We start from the raw sequence: 17467 nt of genomic DNA on the forward strand, positions 1-17467 counted from the left end.
AGGTCATGATCCCAGGGTCCTGGGATCAAGCCCCACATCGGGCTCCCTGCTCATGCAGGAAGCCTGCTTCTCCCTCTGCCTGCCGCTCCCCCTGCTTGTGCTCTCTCCCTCTCTCTCTCTCGCTATCTCTCTCTGTGTGTCAAATAAATAAATAAAATCTTTAAAAAAAAAAAAAAAGAAGATGGTGAGTGGGAAAAGATCTCCAGTCTTTTCCCTTTTTCTTTCAGGAAATGTTCCAGTAGATTGATATTCATCCCTCTGAGAATTCAGTTGCTTGTTGTGACAGTGTTCTGGAATGGAGAGAGTGGGTCTGTAGGGGGAGGCTTTCCTTTCTGTTTCCAGTGAGGGAAAGCCATCAAGGACCCTGCCTCCTTTCTGGACACACATGCTCAGGCTCCCATCACTGTCACGATTTTGACCTTGCACAGGTCTCTTGCGCATTATCTTGCAAGGCAGGTAGTATGGCTCTTAATTCCATTCTTTTAGATGGGTACACTGAGGCCAGGACACTTGCCTGAGATCCCTCTGATATCTTTGTAGGCTAGAACCCTACAAAGAGTTCCTGGTTTAGTCCTGTGCTTTTTCCTGAAAGACCTGCTTCAGAGATAGTAAATGCTATGTGCTTAATTCACTGCCCTGTTTACAATCCTACATGGGCTCCCCACTACCCATGGACTAAAGCCCAAACTCCTTAAAATGGCCTGAATCCCACCACTCACCCTGCCATCTTTCTCACCTCTTGCAGAATTACTTGCTTCTGTGTCTTTGCACCTCCTCTCTCTGCTTGACCGTCCCTTGAACTCCTGCACGTTCCTTAGGAGCCACTTGCCTAGAAGCATTGAGGGCAGTTGGAGAAGCACGAGAAGCACTTGTTTGAACAGTCTCCCCTCTCCTCCCTCTTTTGGGGACTTAGGCCCCCTCTTGTGTGCTCCTGGAGCCCCACATCAATACCTTTATTCATCGCATCCGTCGTGTTGTCTTATGGTTGTCCAAGAGTGTTGTGTTGTCTCTTCTCCCCCTGGACTGCAGACTCCTGTTTACCTAGAACTTGGTAGGATTCATTTAAATTACCTTTGTGTCTTATAAATCTCTTCTTTCTTCCTATGAATAAACCTCAGGTACCTTTAGAAGCCTAGCATCCTCTGCTTACAATTTATGTGTGTGTATAAATGTATATGTATATGCAAATACATATATGACTTAGTTTAGAAATGACAAGGCTAATTGGCTGAATGATGGCAAACTCGTACGAGGCTTTATGGTTTGGAGGCTTCATACATCCTCACTCCGTCTAAAAACCCACACACTGAGGCAGTAGATGCTAGTTCTGGCATTTTGACTCTTTGCTGCCAGTCTTACCTGTGAGGTGGCAGCTATGACATGGGTCCTAATCCTAAGGCCTGGATATATTGTACATTGACATGTTGCAATATGTGATTCTAGTCATTTATGATTTCTGTATTGTTAATGCAATTGACCTAAATCAGTAATTCCCTTGGTGACAGTCAGAAACCACTGTAACTAATGTAGATGAACAAGAGGATTTATTGTAAGGATGCAGGTGTGATTCACAGAACTGTGGGCCAAAGGTGTGGCTGGGCCTCAGTAAAGCCTCGGAAACCGTGAGAGTCCCAGCCATGGTCATTTGTCTGGAAGAGGGGGCTTTTGTCTCCACATTACCTTTTCATGGTTCTTGTTCTCTGCAGAACAGCTTTTTCTGCTTTACCATACTTGTGGTGACCAAATTTACAAAGTTGTAGTTTAAGTAGCCAGCTTGGTTAACTTCTTTTAGATCTTCAGCCAAATTAATTTGAGACATAAAACGATTAGCTCTTCAAGGACCACTGTCCTTTTCCCACGCATTTGATGGTGAAGTGGTGGTTCACTCCAGGAACTTGGGGGAGCAGAGAACAGTTGTCTGGGGAAAGGGAGTTTTGGGTAGGACAGAATCCTAAAAGGTGTCTCTTGATTATTTTGTTCATAGAATGTAAAGAAAGAATTCCACTAACCATTTCAAGAACTGATGTAGTTTTAAGCGGTATAAATTATCATTAGAAGATGCTACTTCTGCACACATAATAGTAGGGCTAGTCCTCTCCAAGCTGGCTGCAGTGTTTGAACTGAATTCCAAGCACTAGTCAAGATGATCACTAGTTTTCTAACAACTGATTGAATTTAATGAATAGTTTTGCTATCTCCTTGGAGAAAGATGGCAGACCTGTCAAAAATAATTGTGCTTTAATTTAGTTCTATGCCAATGGCAGACAGTGAAAGCTCCAAGAGAATTTCTAAATTACCAAAACACTCATAGCATTTCTATATGCAAGATGCACAACATAGGGCAATGCATCAGAATCATCTGGGGGAGCTTTTTGCAAAACCAAGGGCCCAGCTGGATCCCCAGCACTCTGATTTCCTTACTCTTGTGGTGAGGCGTGAGTACCTGCAGAGATGACAAGATCCCCAGATGATGTGACACCCTCCAAGTCTAAGAAGCACTGCCTCTTCAGAACCACTGGATTTTCGGCATCTTTTGGGATGTAAACTGTAACCATCTCTAAAATACACCATGGTCAAAATGGGTTCTCTGAGGGGCGCCTGGGTGGCTCAGTCAGTTAAGTGCCTGACTTTGACTCTGGTCATGATCTCAGGGTCCTGGGATTGAGCCCCCTGCTTTGGGTTCCTCCGTACTCAGTGGGGAGTCTGCTTGTCCCTCTGCCCCTCCCCCTCCTTGTGCTCACTCTCTCTTTATCTGAAATAAAAATCTTTTTTAAAAAATGGGTTTTCTGAAACAGCTATGATTTTCTTCTTCAGCTTCCAGATATCAGTATTCAGTATTTCAGTCTGAATTCACAACTTCAGGAAACTCCTACCACGTAGAGCCTCATGCCAAAGAACAAAACAAAACAAATTCTGATTTTATTTGTTAACAAAGCTGGTTGTGTCGTGTAGAATTTTCCACAGTGAAGATTTGACTGGCTGCATCCCCGTGGTGTCATTTAACATGTTTCTCTTTCCCAGTGTTTCTTATACATTGGTAGATTGATATAGAAACCCACGCCGATTGAGGATAGATATTTTGGCAAGACTGCTTAATAGATGGTATGATAGATTGCCTTAGGAGGCCCACCGGGCCTCTCTTTTTGTTATGTTAACACCCATTTATGACCTTTCCCGGGTTCCACTAATTCATTAAGGATTGCTAATTATCTTTAAATACCCAAAAAACAGTGAACCCAACATGAAGGCATTTGAAGATCTTTTCATTGAGAAACAGTGACAAAGAACCTGGCCTTGATTCCTTATTAGAAGTGATTGTGTCCCATTGCACTGCCTTGGGGTTTTAGGTAATTTGGAATGTTTTCCCATCTGTCTTTACCGCGACTCGGTATGCTACAGAGTAGATGGATCAGTATTGACTGGACACATTCCTATTTTCCTGTTCTTCAAGCCCTTGACATATGTCCATTTTCTTTCAAGAACACATAATCATCTTTTGTTTTTGATCCTTGGTTCTCACTGGAGGAAGAGGGGAGTCATGCTGTGGAATGTCTCCCATTCTCTTTCTGACTCTGTTGGAGCTGCCTTACTTTCTGTGTGACATTTGTTCTTTTAGATAGGGGGTGCCCATTCCTGCCACTCCACTGGGGGCAAGTAATAGTTGTCGATTCTAGATATTTAGTACACTGAAGTAATTTGCTGGAATTTTCTGTGTTCCTTTAGTTAAAAACACATTTTTAAAAAGTAGCTTGTCAAGGGCGCCTGGGTGGCTCAGATGGTTAAGCGTCTGCCTTCGGCTCAGGTCATGATCCCAGGGTCCTGGGATCGAGTCCCGCATCGGGCTCCCTGCTCCTTGGGAGCCTGCTTCTCCCTCTGCTTCTCTCTCTCGCTCTCTCTCCCTCCCTCTCTCTCTCCGTCTCTCATGAATAAATAAATAAAATCTTTAAAAAAAAAAAAAAAGTAGCTTGTCAAATAAACAAAAAACTCCTGACAGTATATGATGTTTTAGTGTGTATTCTGAAAGCATGACTTTGTTATTTATTTTGAGCCTTTAAACAAAGAAAAATATTACCATTTGTTCTTTTCTTTTAGGAAATTCACACAAATGAGAAAGAAGTAACAGAGAAGGAAGTAACTCTTCACTTGTTGCCAGGTAACGGTCATGTTTAGCTTCAGACCTTATGTGCAACTCAAAGCCAGTGATAAATTATGTCATCCTGGTACTGCTATATATAAACTCCTTTGTTTTCACCCAGAGAGCATATAATAGGGATGAGTTGGACAAAAATATCAAGGTCTTTAGTTCAATCACTACATACCTAGGTCTGAATATTATAGCACCTGCCAAGAATTTTTCTTGTTTTCCCCTCCACCCAAGCTGATGAAAATAAGCCTGGGAAATTCACCTCCTTCACAAGCAAATTAGGCCTTTTTTGGGTCACCATACATGGATACATCCAGTATTCTGGTCTCCACTCAGGAAAGTCCTGGTCCCCCACAGAGCCTTACGTTCCACACGCTCTTCATGCTGCTGAGGTCTAGCTGCCCTGGACTAGCACAGCTGTCTCTGCCTCCCCAGGCAGGTGTTGGTGGCTGGCCTCACCTGTGGTCTCTGCGTATGCATCTGAGCATAAGGACCAGACAGGTCGGGGTTTACTAACCCTGGGGCTGCCACGGCTTTGCTCTGAGGTCATCACTGAGAGTCTGAATTGGTTGGATAATTTTGAGATGGAAGAGAGACTCTATATCTGAAGTTAAGCTTTAATCATTCCTGAATTCAGAGACAGAAACTACGGGGTGGTTGTATTCCCTTCCATGGGTGGGGCTGTCCTGGGGGCTGTGCATTCAGTTCTTCTTCTTCCATTTTCTTTTTTCTAATCCCAATAGCTTTTTTTCATAAGATTTTTGGGTATATTTCCCCAAAGCGATGGAGGCCTCATTCTGGTACTAATGTTTATTGAGAGGATATGAATATGCACAAGTTTCTGACTGATACACCTTATTTGGTAAATACTGGGATCCTAAAACTTAAAAATATTTCTAAGTTTCAGAGGTGTGTGTTTGTTTGTTTTGTTTTGTTTTGTTTTTTACTAATAATGGCCGAAATCTTAATCCACATACCACATTGTCCTTCCTTTCCTTGGGTCATAGATCCTGGAACTTTGATTTTTAGTGTAGTGTTAGCACATTCTCTCATCCTCTGGATTACCTGAGGTCTCTTCTTGATGAGCCGCCTCTTATTTCCCAGACTAGACCTTGATTTTTTTCCAGCTCCTGCTTCCCATGATTTGAGACCCTCTCTGCACATGCAAGCTGATAGCAATGGTGCAGCACGCTGGGCTTGCAGAGCCGCACGGGATGTTGTATTAGCTGCTGCGTGCCGGTGTCTAGTCGCCAGTGCACGGCCACTGCCTGAACCCGGCTTGCCTGGTCTTGGGGAGACACTGTTAAAAGTGTTTCACGCTAAGAGTTGAAAGCTCAGGAAGCCTTGTTCACGTATCTTCCACCTTGAACTAGTTGAGGCATTTTTTCTGAACTATTTTAAACCCTAACAAGGCCCCGATTCATTGTTTTCTTCGAGCTCGGTGGTCCCTCTAGAGGCTGACCTAGTGACTGAGCCATCTTCCTGTATTTCCTTAGTAATTAACCCCTTGGGAGATGGAAAAATATACCATAATATGCATCCCTTGATAGTCTTAGTGTCTGAAACTCTATTTTCATGTTGAAAGTTAGACCAAGTGAATTTTGAGCCAAAAAGTACATTCAGAGACACTGAAGAAAATATCCAGAGGGAGATTCTAAGGGGAGACGATTGTCTATTGAAAGAGAAGAATATTCCTTTTCTTTTTTGTTATAAAATATTTGCACTTGGTTTTTTATATCTTCCATATCCTTCTCCTTTTTCTGCTCTCACCCAGACGTCTAGCCCTCATAAGCTTCTCTGTTTCTAGGGAGCAGTGAACGCTTACCTATCCCAAAATCCTAATCTTGACTGTAAAGTCCTCTCTATCTCCAGGAAATACAGCTGCTCGAGCAGGCTGGGCGCCTGCAGATGGAGCAGGAAAGGTGACACACTGAGAGGAAACACCCTCAACTAAGAAAGAGAGGAAACCATTTTTTTTCCCACAAACCTCTGACCTCCCTTTTCCTCCCATCCTTGTCTGTGGAGCCAGAATGCATGTGGTCATGCTGCACCTCTGTGTCTGAGGAAGCTGCCTGCCAGCCCTGTGGCTGGGGAGGCACCCCGCTTTCTCTCAGCAGGTCCAGAGTGAGATGATGGCCCACTCTCCCCACAAAGCGGGCCTGAGCTCTGTGTTCTAGAGCCTTGCTAATTCCATGTAGGGTATCACTTCTGGGGAACGCCTGCTTGGGCCCAAGTAATAGGAACACTGAGGTCTGTGCTTGCAAGTGTAGCTGAGATCATTTCCACATATTGGACACTTTGCTCATTCACAGCGAGAAGATGGGGAAGTGCCCCATGTGAAGGTGTATCTGAGCCATTTTGGTTTCACTTACCAGCGGTCCCCACTCTGCTTCATCTTCGTGCCTCAGGTTTGCAGCCCCTGCTGTGCTGAAAGTGTAGGTTCTGAAGAGCTGTAGCGTGTTGTGCGTTTGTCTTTTCCATGACGAGAGCTGGGGAAGCTTTTACTGTCGCATATTGTATGTTCCCTGAAGACTCTCAGGAGGACTTGTTTTGGTTTTGATCAGGTGAACAGCTGCTTTGTGAAGCCAGCACAGTGCTGAAGTATGTCCAGGAAGATTCCTGTCAGCGTGGGATCTATGGGAAACTTGTCTGCACAGACTTTAAGATTGCTTTCTTGGGCGATGACGAATCGGCACTGGATAATGATGTATGTATGAGCTGCATTTGGCGGAGTTTGAGGGGAGCAGTGCAATTGTGGCCCTGTTGTCTTTTCTCCCAGCTCCTCAGTGACTCTACCCCCGCCCCCTACCTGCCAACACACATTAAACACAAAGGACAGAAGTCTTCACCACTAGATTGCTCTCTGTCCTCTGGGATCTCTTTTCAGTGGTGGGACCATTCTAAATTTCCCTCCAGTGCCTCAAGTCACGCTGGCTTGCATCTGACTTTGTAGGTTGACACCTTCAACTTGTTCTTAATTTCTCCTGTATTTTAGAACAGTACATATCACTCACTGGAATCACATTTCCCCAAATATACTAGTTCCCCATGTTTTCTGTATACTGAGCTGTCCCTCAAATTTCAGGAACTGAGCTCAGTAATGAAACTGATGCTGAATGCAGCACTTGAATTTGGGTTTACTGTGCCCCAGTCGCAGTGTCCACTTAAGACTTGTCCCTGCTTACGGAGAATAGGCAAGTGGAGTGAGGGAGAGGACAGCCCACGTCCTCGGGGGACGCGCTGTATGTTGATGCAAACTCAGTGGTCCCAGCCCGCCCCTGCTGCCTTGGGAGTGTGGTCTCCTGCTCTGCTGTCTGCTCTAGTGGCTTGGCTCCTTGTCCCGTCCGAATACAGACAGCACTCACAGTGTTTTCTTCCTAAACGTGCCTTCCTGTAGCTGTCACTCACCAGTTTGCATTTGTGTAGAGAAATCCTAACCTCTCCAAGTGATTGTGGCATGGCCAGTTTGCCTGGGAGCAGCCCAGGAATGGCATGTCGTGCTTGGGTTTGGAAAAAAAAAAGTGCTTACCAGCTTTCCTCGCACACTTCATCATCCCTTTCCTAGAGAATGTGGCCGGCTCCATTTCCCTGTTTGTTTTTTAGAGTATACACTCAATTTTCTCCACTGTTTTATTGAGATATAATTAACATATAACATCCTATTATTTTACGGAATATAACGTAATGATTTGATACATGTCTATTGCATAATGATTATTAGAATAAGTTTAGTTAACATCTCTTACCTTATACAGTTACAAATTTGTTTTCCTTATGAGAAGATCTTTCTTAGCAACTTTCAAATATATAATACAGTTGTATTAACTATAATCACCAGGCTCTATGTTACATCCCATGATTTGTTTATCATAACTGGAAGTTTGCCCCTTTTGACCACCTTCACCCATTTCTTCCACCCACCCCCTCTCTGTTTTTCCTAATGTGCAATTGGAAAATGGTGATTTGCTCTGCCTGTAAATGTTTAATAGGGCACAGAAAGGAGTCACAGTTGTTTCCTTTTGAATCTTTTAGGAAACCCAATTTAAGAATAAGGTTATAGGAGAAAATGACATCACACTCCACTGTGTTGATCAGATTTATGGAGGTAAGTATCTTTTCCCCTGGGGTGTTGCCAGCCTTTGGAAGTATGGTTGATAATGATAATATTTCTGTGGTCCTTTACAGTTTACTAAAATTTCTTTACATATTTGTTTAAATCAGTTTTATGGATTAGAAAATTGAGATGTAAAGTGGCTTATTCGGGGCCACTTAGCTGGAGGAGCTTGCACTTGAATTTGGAACCTCTTCTAATACTCTGCAGTGCCATTGTATGCTAGATCATACTTGTGACTATCCGTGTGAGGTGTGTAGGTTTTACTCTAAAGACTAATCTGATAAAGGTTTGTTGCACTGTACTCTGAGTCTGCTCAGGGTTGCTGAGTTGCAACTCAACTCTGCTTGAGTTGCTAAGGGTCAAGCCTCTCTGTGCTTCAGTTCTATATTTTGGCAGTAAGGGCTTTTTCAGAAATCATTCAGTAGCCATTTAAGATGATCCCAACACCGGTAGGTGCTGTGCGGTTCAAATTCCGGGGCAGGGAGGGAAGTGTCAGGAGGTGTCCCTGGCCATAAAGCCAGGTCTCAACTGTCTTGACAGCATATCCCTAGTGACCCCCTTCCATCTTTTGTAATCTTAGCTTCTGGAGTCAGTCCATTTTGAGCTTGTCCAGAGGAATGAAGAACGCTGCCCATTGTCAGAGAGCCGGGGCCCCTGCTGACAGTTACTTCGAAGACAGCACCTTTCCTCTCACTTTTGAGAGGTGTGAATAGTCTACTTGTTTCCTCAGCATTAACTTTTTGCCTATAACATGATTTCCCTTCTTGATTTCATCATCAATGTGTAGTGTTTGATGAGAAAAAGAAACCTCTCTTTGGACAACTGAAGAAATACCCTGAGAAACTCATCATCCACTGCAAAGACCTGCGAGTGTTCCACTTTGGTCTGAGGTACACAAAAGAAGAGGAAGTCAAAAGGGTAACTAGTTGCATGTATTTGTAGGTTTTCTTTCCCATCATGTATCACCACTAACTCTTTTTGCTTATATTGCATGAAGGTGGAGGGGGTGCATTTCACTCCATAAAGTTGAAATTGGCTTATAATCATATGCTTTGATTAGAATTGAGAGAGAATTTGGTGAAGCATGCCTGCGTATTATGTTGGCACATGCTACCTTTAATCCTAGAGTTCGTGATTGTTTTATTCCTGGAGCCTCTAAAGAGTGGGAGGTGATAAACCAGGGGCAGGAGGCAAGCTTCTTCTCCCACCTCTGACAGTCTTTCCAAAAAGTAGTAGTAGAGACCCCCAAGTCCTAGAACAGAGGAGTTCATATCTGGGAAGTTGTAGAAGTATGTGGGAGGAGGAAGAGGTACATGGGGCAGACGGGCAAAGCCGAGTTACCAAATGAGGCCTGTGATTTTGGACACCAAGGAAACTTAATCTGGTTGCTGCAGCAAATAGAAATATGTAACTGGAAGAACTGATTATAGTTGTCACTGTAACTTCTGCGACTCTGTCACTAAAGTATTGAAGGTCTCAAACTTGCCACTGTCCTGGTAAATCCATCAGGGGAAATGTGGAGAGGGGCTGGCTCACCTGTCGTTCTGGCTACAGTTGAGTTATACACAGTTACGGGTAACTCCTTGGTTTTCTTTCAGGGAGTGTGGTAGTTCAGTTAGAATAATGAACATGACTCCGGTATCTATTCTGAGCAGGAAAAGAGTGGTGTATATAGGGAAAGTACCTGAGAAGCCAGAAACTTCATTTTGAATGATGGTTTTAGCTATCTGTCCAAACATACTTTTGTTTGGAAACTTCAGACAAAAAGCACAATGGATTGATTTCTTTTTCTAATCTTCTAGGAGAAGGTCTTAAAGTCCACAAGTGGATCAGAATAGCTAAGTGTCTTGGTTATTGTCTGATATTAGCCCTATGTCTCTGATGTGTCAGATTTTTAGAGTATCTGAACATGGCACTTAAGTTTTTGTAGCACCTTGTTTTTGATAAATGAGACTATGTTTTAAAAATTTATCTAGAAATCGGGCGCCAGGGTGGTTGGGCACCTGACTCTTGACTTTGGCTCAAGTCATGATCTCAGGATTGTGAAATCGAGCCCCACATTGGGCTCCACACTGAGTCTGATTTAAGACTCTCTCTCCCTTTCCCTACCCCCCCCCACACGCATGTGCTCTCACTCTCTCAAATGAATGGATAAATTAAAAAAAAAAAATTTTTTTTAAATTTCCCTAGAAATTCAGGGGTGCCAGGGTGCTCAGTCAGTTGGGCATCCAACTCTTGGTTTCAGGTCATGGTCTCAGGGTCATGGGATTGAGCCCTGCCTTGGGCTCTGCTTGGCACAGAGTCTGTTTGGGATTCTTTCCCCTCCCTCTCTGCTCCTTTCCCTTTTCTCTCTCTCTCTCTCAAATAAACAAACAAACATAAATAAATAAAATCTTTAAAGTTTTCCCTAGAAATTCAAAGCTCTTAGTAGACCTGACAAAACTGTTAACATTCTATTTACTTGGCATTATTCCAAAAGGTAATATCATAGAGACCTCAGAGTTTGCGTGATGCCCATAGGAGCCTATTAGCATGCTGGAAACCTAGACAGCTAAGTGTTTATCTGCCAAAAGTATGACTATACCCATTGTTTGGTTCTTTCCTAGATTGTCAGTGGCATAATTCATCATACCCAGGCTCCGAAACTGCTTAAAAGATTATTTCTGTTTTCCTATGCAGCTGCTGCACAAAACAATACAGGTGAGTGTCTTCTGGGTTCTAATTTGCAGGTAGGCAGACCCTTTAAATTCCTACCTGAAACTAGCAAGCAAAAACCCATCCATGAGTTTCTTTTTCCTCTTTCCTAGCAATTGATTGCCTCTTGCTTGGGTAAGTCATTCACGTTTCTTAAAAAAAAGTTTCGGGGCGCCTGGGTGGCTCAGTTGTTAAGCATCTGCCTTTGGCTCAGGTCATGATCCCAGGGTTCTGGGATTGGGTCCCACATCAGGCTCCCTGCTCAACGGGAAGCCTGCTTCTCTCTACCCCCGCTCCCCCTGCTTGTGTTCCTGCTCTCTCGCTATCTCTCCCTCAAATAAATAAATAAAACATTAAAAAAAAAAGTTTCTATTTTTTTTTTCCTGTGATCTTTATTGCTTTAACTTATCTTTTAGGTTTATTTGCTTTTTTTGTGAGGTATTATTGGTTTGGTTGTTTCTTACGAAAGATAAAATCAATGTATTATAACGGGGAATGTGAGACTGTAGAGAAAATTCAGACAAGTTTAAAATAATCCTGTTTGGTTTTTTTTTTTCCACCTTAATGTATTTGATTTCATTTCATAATACTTTAGAGAATGTCTTGCATTCTAGAAAGCCTTTAAACAACCAGAACATCCTCTGGGGAAATGGAACAGCAGTTGTACATAAGAGAGCACATCAGAAAGCAAATATGCTTACATAACTTAAATTCTAAATGTCTTCCATTCAGTTCACTGAAAAAGGGAGCAGTTTTTTAACTAAGAAACATTGGTCGTTTGAATTCGCTATTAATAATGGCTAGCATTGTACAGTGTTTCCACAGATGTCTGTCTTCTCTCCATCTCTCTCCTCGGTCTGTTTCCTCACTCTGCCGGTCAATCTTAACATCAGGTTGATGTTGAGTGACCCTGTGTGCTATGTGCTTTTCGTTAGGGAAGTGGCATGTTAGTTTAACAGCATACATGGGGCCTTCTGGAGTGTAGAGTTGAACTGCTCATTTGTTCAACATTTTTGAACGCTTGCTGTGGGTCAGGACTTGGGGATGGAAGTGGGTAGGACTAAATCCCTGTCCTTTATGAGCATCAAGTCTAAGCAGAGACAGCTGAGAGCTGTGTCCTTTGGTGGAGGGACTGGTCACACTGCGGGTGGTGCGGGGAGGCTGTCACAGGGCACAGGCTGTGCTGGAGCCGATAGTGGAGGATGTGGGGGTGTCTGGTGGGCACAGAGGAGTATTTTAGGCAACCGGGATCAGCATGTGCAGAGATGTAGATATCTGAGAGAGCAGGTTGCATTTTGGGGACTATGGTAACTTAGTAGAAAAGCTGTGAGTTTTGGAGTCTGTCCCACTTGAGTTCCAAGTCCTTGCCTAGCTGCTCGGTAGTGGTGTGATCCTGGGGATGACACTAAATTTTGGGGGCAGGTGTTTTCTCATTATAAAAACAGCAGTGTTAAAGCCTTGGTTGAAGTGTTAAGATTATAAATTGTTAAATCCATAGCACGTGTGGTACAGTCAATTAAGTGAGGGTTAATTGAAAGTATAACTGTATTATTCAGGGTGGATTATTTCAGAGAATTACACTAACTTAAGATAATGCTTAGCTCTAGCGTTAGACTGAACATAAAATTAGTTCCTTAATTCAGTAAGTTCATCTTAGAATGACAGATCCTTTCACTGTAGCTACACGTTCAAGTGCTAAGTAACTGGCTTACAACAGCTTGGTGCAATATGAGCTACACAAAATATGACTGATTTATGAATTACTATAATTTATATAAACATCTACTGGGTTTACATTTGAAAAATCATACTCTATTTTTAAGAATTCTGTCTCTTCCTTATATCCTGACTCTTGGTCCAGACTCAGTATAGGATAGTTTCTTGGCTCCCCAAGACTATGTTGATCTGTGTTCCAACCCTTACGTTGATTGACTCTCGCAGTTTCTTCACCTAGTGGTGTTTTGTTTTGTTTTGTTTTGTGTGTGTGTCACAAGGCCCAGGATAATGTGGCATCTTCTATTCTATTTTCCATCTTTTTTTTTTAATCCTCTTTCCAACCCCCATTTTTTGAGAAGTAAATGTTATAACTGATGGATGCTAATTGAACAGTTAACTTTTGCGTTTAGTAGGGGTTTGTAGAGGTGGGTGCTTTGCAGCCTGAACATCTTCAGTTAGTTTCTGGCTTAATAATTCACAAAATATGCTTTGGCTGAAAGGTCCTGAATACTGTGACGTGGCATTTTAGGGAAGGACTTATCTGTGTTGCTAAAAGAATTATCTACTCTGAATAGGAATCTTACTATTATTTGTGTCCATGGGGAAATTTTTTTGGTGTTTATTACTTTATGGAAATCCTTTACAGCTGCTTGGGCTTGGATTCCAGTTCTGCCATTGCCTAGCTCTGTGACCTTAGGCAAGTTTCTTGACCTTTCTCTGCCACATCTGTAAAATGGAGGAATTAATATTACCTACCCTGTAGGATTGTGAAGATGGAGTTAATAAAACATAGTATGCTCAGAACAGTACCTGGCACATACTAAGTGCTATATAAGCTTAACCACTGTTTTTGTCATTATTCTTATTATCGTTTGTACTACGATCTGGTTTTATTTTAATAAAATAGCATGGGGGAGTTTTATCAAACACTGTTTTCCCCAGAATGCTTGGGTTTCTTTTTTGAAATGCACAAGGGCTTGAACTGATATGTGTAAATAGCTGAGACTGTTTTGATGCATGTCACCCAGTGGTCTGTGGCTTAGGAGAGGACCAAGGACACATCTGGGCTGCAAGCGTAGTGGTCCTGGACATTTCCCCCTAATGCAGGGTGAGGGACAGAAGTCTCCATGACCATGGTGCAGTCCCTGACTAGCAAGCCCTGACCCTCACCACAGCTGTCTGATCTGGTGATGGCCATTAGTAACTATGTCACACTGGAAAATCCTCTTGTTGGCAATGAATGCATCTGCAAATTGAAGGAGGATTTACATTCAGGGATCTGACATGCTATTCAAATGAGTTTGCCATCTTATGCACATATTGGTAGGGCTAAAAATATTTTATTATTTGTAGCATTTGTGCCAAGCCTGTCTTCTAGTGTTTCACAGGATCTTTCATGTTATATAAATTATCTCATGGTCAGATGACTGAAAATGGAGCTATAAATTACTTTTGCAAGGAGTGGAACAAGAACACCTCCTTTCCTCCAGTATAAAAAGACAGACCCTTCATCATAATTTTGAGTTAATGACAAAAAAAAAGGAACAAGGTTAGGATTAAGCAGTGAACTTGCTGTGCTTGGATAAAAATGGGCTTAATGAACAAAATTGGGGCTTACAGATCCACTTTCACATCATTAAAATACCTGTACTTCATGACAAGACTTTCTTTTTAAATTTGTTTTGTTAGCCACCGATCCCAAGAACCATACGGTAATGTTTGACACACTTAAGGACTGGTGTTGGGAATTGGAGCGGACCAAAGGCAATGTCAAGTACAAAGCAGTGAGTGTCAATGAAGGCTATAAAGTTGGTGAAAGGTAAGCATTCAGTGCTCTGCTTTTTTTTTTTTTTTAATGGCTTTATTGAGATTGAATTCACATGCCATACGATTCACACATTTGAGGTACACAGTATTTTGAAATCTATTCACAGGGTTGTGCAACCATCACCACAGTCAATTTTAGAATGTTTTCATCAGCCTCAGAAGAAACCTCATACCCCGCTTAGTAGTTGCTCCCCATGTGCCCTCAGCACCCCCAGCCTTAGGCAACCTCTAATCTACTTTCTGTCTCCATAGTTTGCTTAGTCTCAAGATTTCATATAAATGGAGTCTGATAATAAGTGGTCTTTATGCTTGGCTTCTTCACTTAGCATAATGTTGTCAAGGCTCATCCATGTTGTAGCATGTAGCAGCATTCCATTCTTTTTTATTGCTGAATAATATTCCATGGTATGGATAGACCACATTTTATTTATCCATTCATCAGTTGATAGGCTATCATGAATAATGCTGCTATGAACATTTGTTTACAAGGTTTTAGGTTTCCAGTTGTGTGTGTGTGTGTGTGTGTGTGTGTGTGTGTATTCCTAGGATAGAATTGCTGGGTCATATGATAACTCTGTTTAACTGTCTCCCCAGTGGCTGTACCATTTACACTCCCATCAGCAGCGTAGGAGGGGTCCACGTTTTCCATGTTGGTACTGTGCTTAAGAAACCCTTAAGATGTCCCTTAAAACATTCAAAAGTGAATTTGTGTCTTTTTTTTCCCATTGTATGTAGAGTCTAAGTGTAAAACTATTAGAGGCATTTTTGAATTTATATTGTATATTTGCTTTCCTTTTACTTAGCACTTCATTTATTCAATAAAAATCTTTGGCAGGGCACCTGGGTGGCACAGTTGGTTAGGCGTGCGACTCTTGGTTTTGGCTCAGGTCATGATCTTGGGGTTGTGGGATTGAGCCCTGCGTCAGTCTCTGCTCAGTGGGGAGCCTGCTTCTCTCTCTCCCTCCCTCTCTCTCCTTCCCCCTGTGTGCACACTCTTTCTCTCTCTCAAATAAATAGGTAAATCTTTAAAAAAAATCTTTGAGTGGCCACTGTGCACCAGGAAGTGTCCTGGCTACTAGAGATACAGCAGTAAACAAAGAGCCTAAAAATTCCTGCCGTCCTGGAACTTTCACACTAGTGGGAGGAAAACAATGATAGAATAAATGAGTGATCAGAGAGTATTAAAAGGTAGTAAGTGCTATGGAGAAAAATAGATCACAGGGGCTAGGGAGTGCTGGAAGTGTTGGTGGGGAGGGTTGGTCGGGCACAGGGGACGGTAGAGGCAAAGACCCTGAGGTGGAGTGTTGTCTGGCTTCTGTGAGGGAACAGCAAGGAGCCCAGGGGCTGGTGAGGAGCCATCAAGGGACAGAGTAGTAGGGGGTGAGGTCGGGGCAGAGGGAGGTGTTTGGATGGTGAAGGGGAGGAGGCTTTCAGCATTTATCGTGCAGTGAGGAAAAGTTTGAGCAGAGGTATGATGTGATCTGACCTACATTTTTTTATTTTTATTTTATTTAAAAAAAATGTATTTATTTGACAGAGAGTGAGAGAGCACAAGCAGGGGGAACAGTAGAGGGAGAGGGAGAAGCAGGTTCCTCGCCAAGCAGGGAGCCGGATGTGGGGCTTGATCTTGATTCTAGGACTCTGGGATCATGACCTGAGCCGAAGGCAGATGCTTAACCATCTGAGCCACTCAGGCGCCCCTGACCTACATTTTTAAAGGCTGACTCTGCATAATACTTTTTTAAAAAAGATTTATTTGAGAGAGAGTGCGCACGTGCACAAGCAGGAGAAGCAGAGGGAAAGGGAGAATCTCAAGCAGACTCCCCACAGAGCGCTGAGCCTGACGCAAGACTTGATCTCACAACCCTGAGATCATGACCTGAGCCAAAACCCAAGAGTTGGATGCTTAACTGACTGCGCTACCCAGGCGCCCCTGCATAATTCTTTTTTAGAAGCTTGAATCTTCTCATTTTGGAACATACTCTTCAATATCCTGCTAGCAATTTCATAAAATTTGTATTTCTTTTTTTTTTTAAGTTTTTTTAATGTATTTATTTGGCAGAGAGATACAGAGAGCACAAGTAGGCAGAGGGAGAAGCAGGCTCCCCGCTGAGCAGGGAGCCTGATGCGGGGCTCGATCCCAGGACCCTGGGATCATGACCTGAGCCGAAGGCAGATGCTTAACCGATATTTCTTTTTAAAAGAGATTTTATTTATTTATTTGACAGAGCACAAGCCAGGGGGAGTGGCAGGCAGAGGGAGAGGGAGAAGCAGACTCCCCATTGAGCAAGAAGCCCAATGCAGGGCTTGATACCGAGGTAGGGCTTGATCCCAGGACCCTGGGATCATGACCTGAACCAAAGGCAGGTGCTTAACCAACGGAGCCACCCAGGCCTCCCCAATCTCAAACATTTATAAACTTAGCTCTCCTGACAGCACAACCCGGAATGACAGTGGGGAGGGACCTGCAGAGCAAATGTCACGGCCCCATTCCTGCCCTTCTCCTCCTCCCCGCTCTTTCCAGTCACAGAGCTTGAAAACGGAAAGCTAGCTCTTGCTCAGAAAGAGGTTAGAAACCCCTGCACCTAGGAGGTGATAGTTTGTAATATGTTGACGCTGATAGAAGGCGTCCCCATTCCGATAATTGTTTTTATTTTTTTTTTAATTTTATTTATTTATTAGAGAGAGACACAGCGAGAGAGGGAACACAAGCAGGGGGAGTGGGGAGAGGGAGAAGCAGGCTTCCCGCGGAGCAGGGAGCCCGATGCGGGGCTCGATCCCAGGTCCACTGGGACCATGACCTGAGCCGAAGGCAGATGCTTAACAACTGAGCCACCCAGGCACCCCCGAGAATTGTTTTTAAAAAATCCTGTCACATACTGATTAAATTCATTGGTATTTATTTAGTTGTCAGCATCAAAAATATACCTGGTAGAAAAGGCAGGTGGGGAGGAAGGTTTTAAAGGTTTATT

The 17467-nt window shown here is 43.1% G+C and overlaps 1 protein-coding gene across 2 annotated transcripts in view; it reads left to right on the forward strand.

The window, feature by feature from the left end:
- Positions 1 to 17467, forward strand: part of MTMR12 (myotubularin related protein 12) — a 68959-nt gene that overhangs the window by 22784 nt on the left and 28708 nt on the right. For both annotated transcript variants that reach the window (XM_025867435.2, XM_073891056.1), the window contains exons 2-7: positions 4093 to 4153; positions 6709 to 6851; positions 8177 to 8249; positions 9046 to 9176; positions 10865 to 10958; positions 14358 to 14487. In XM_025867435.2, the coding sequence (XP_025723220.1) occupies positions 4093 to 4153; positions 6709 to 6851; positions 8177 to 8249; positions 9046 to 9176; positions 10865 to 10958; positions 14358 to 14487 (632 nt within the window). The remainder of the gene's footprint in view (positions 1 to 4092; positions 4154 to 6708; positions 6852 to 8176; positions 8250 to 9045; positions 9177 to 10864; positions 10959 to 14357; positions 14488 to 17467) is intronic.

This window comes from Callorhinus ursinus, unplaced genomic scaffold, assembly GCF_003265705.2.
Source record: "Callorhinus ursinus isolate GAN/ISIS: 27379988/994484 unplaced genomic scaffold, GSC_fseal_2.0 scaffold3, whole genome shotgun sequence".
Classification (NCBI taxonomy): domain Eukaryota; kingdom Metazoa; phylum Chordata; class Mammalia; order Carnivora; family Otariidae; genus Callorhinus; species Callorhinus ursinus.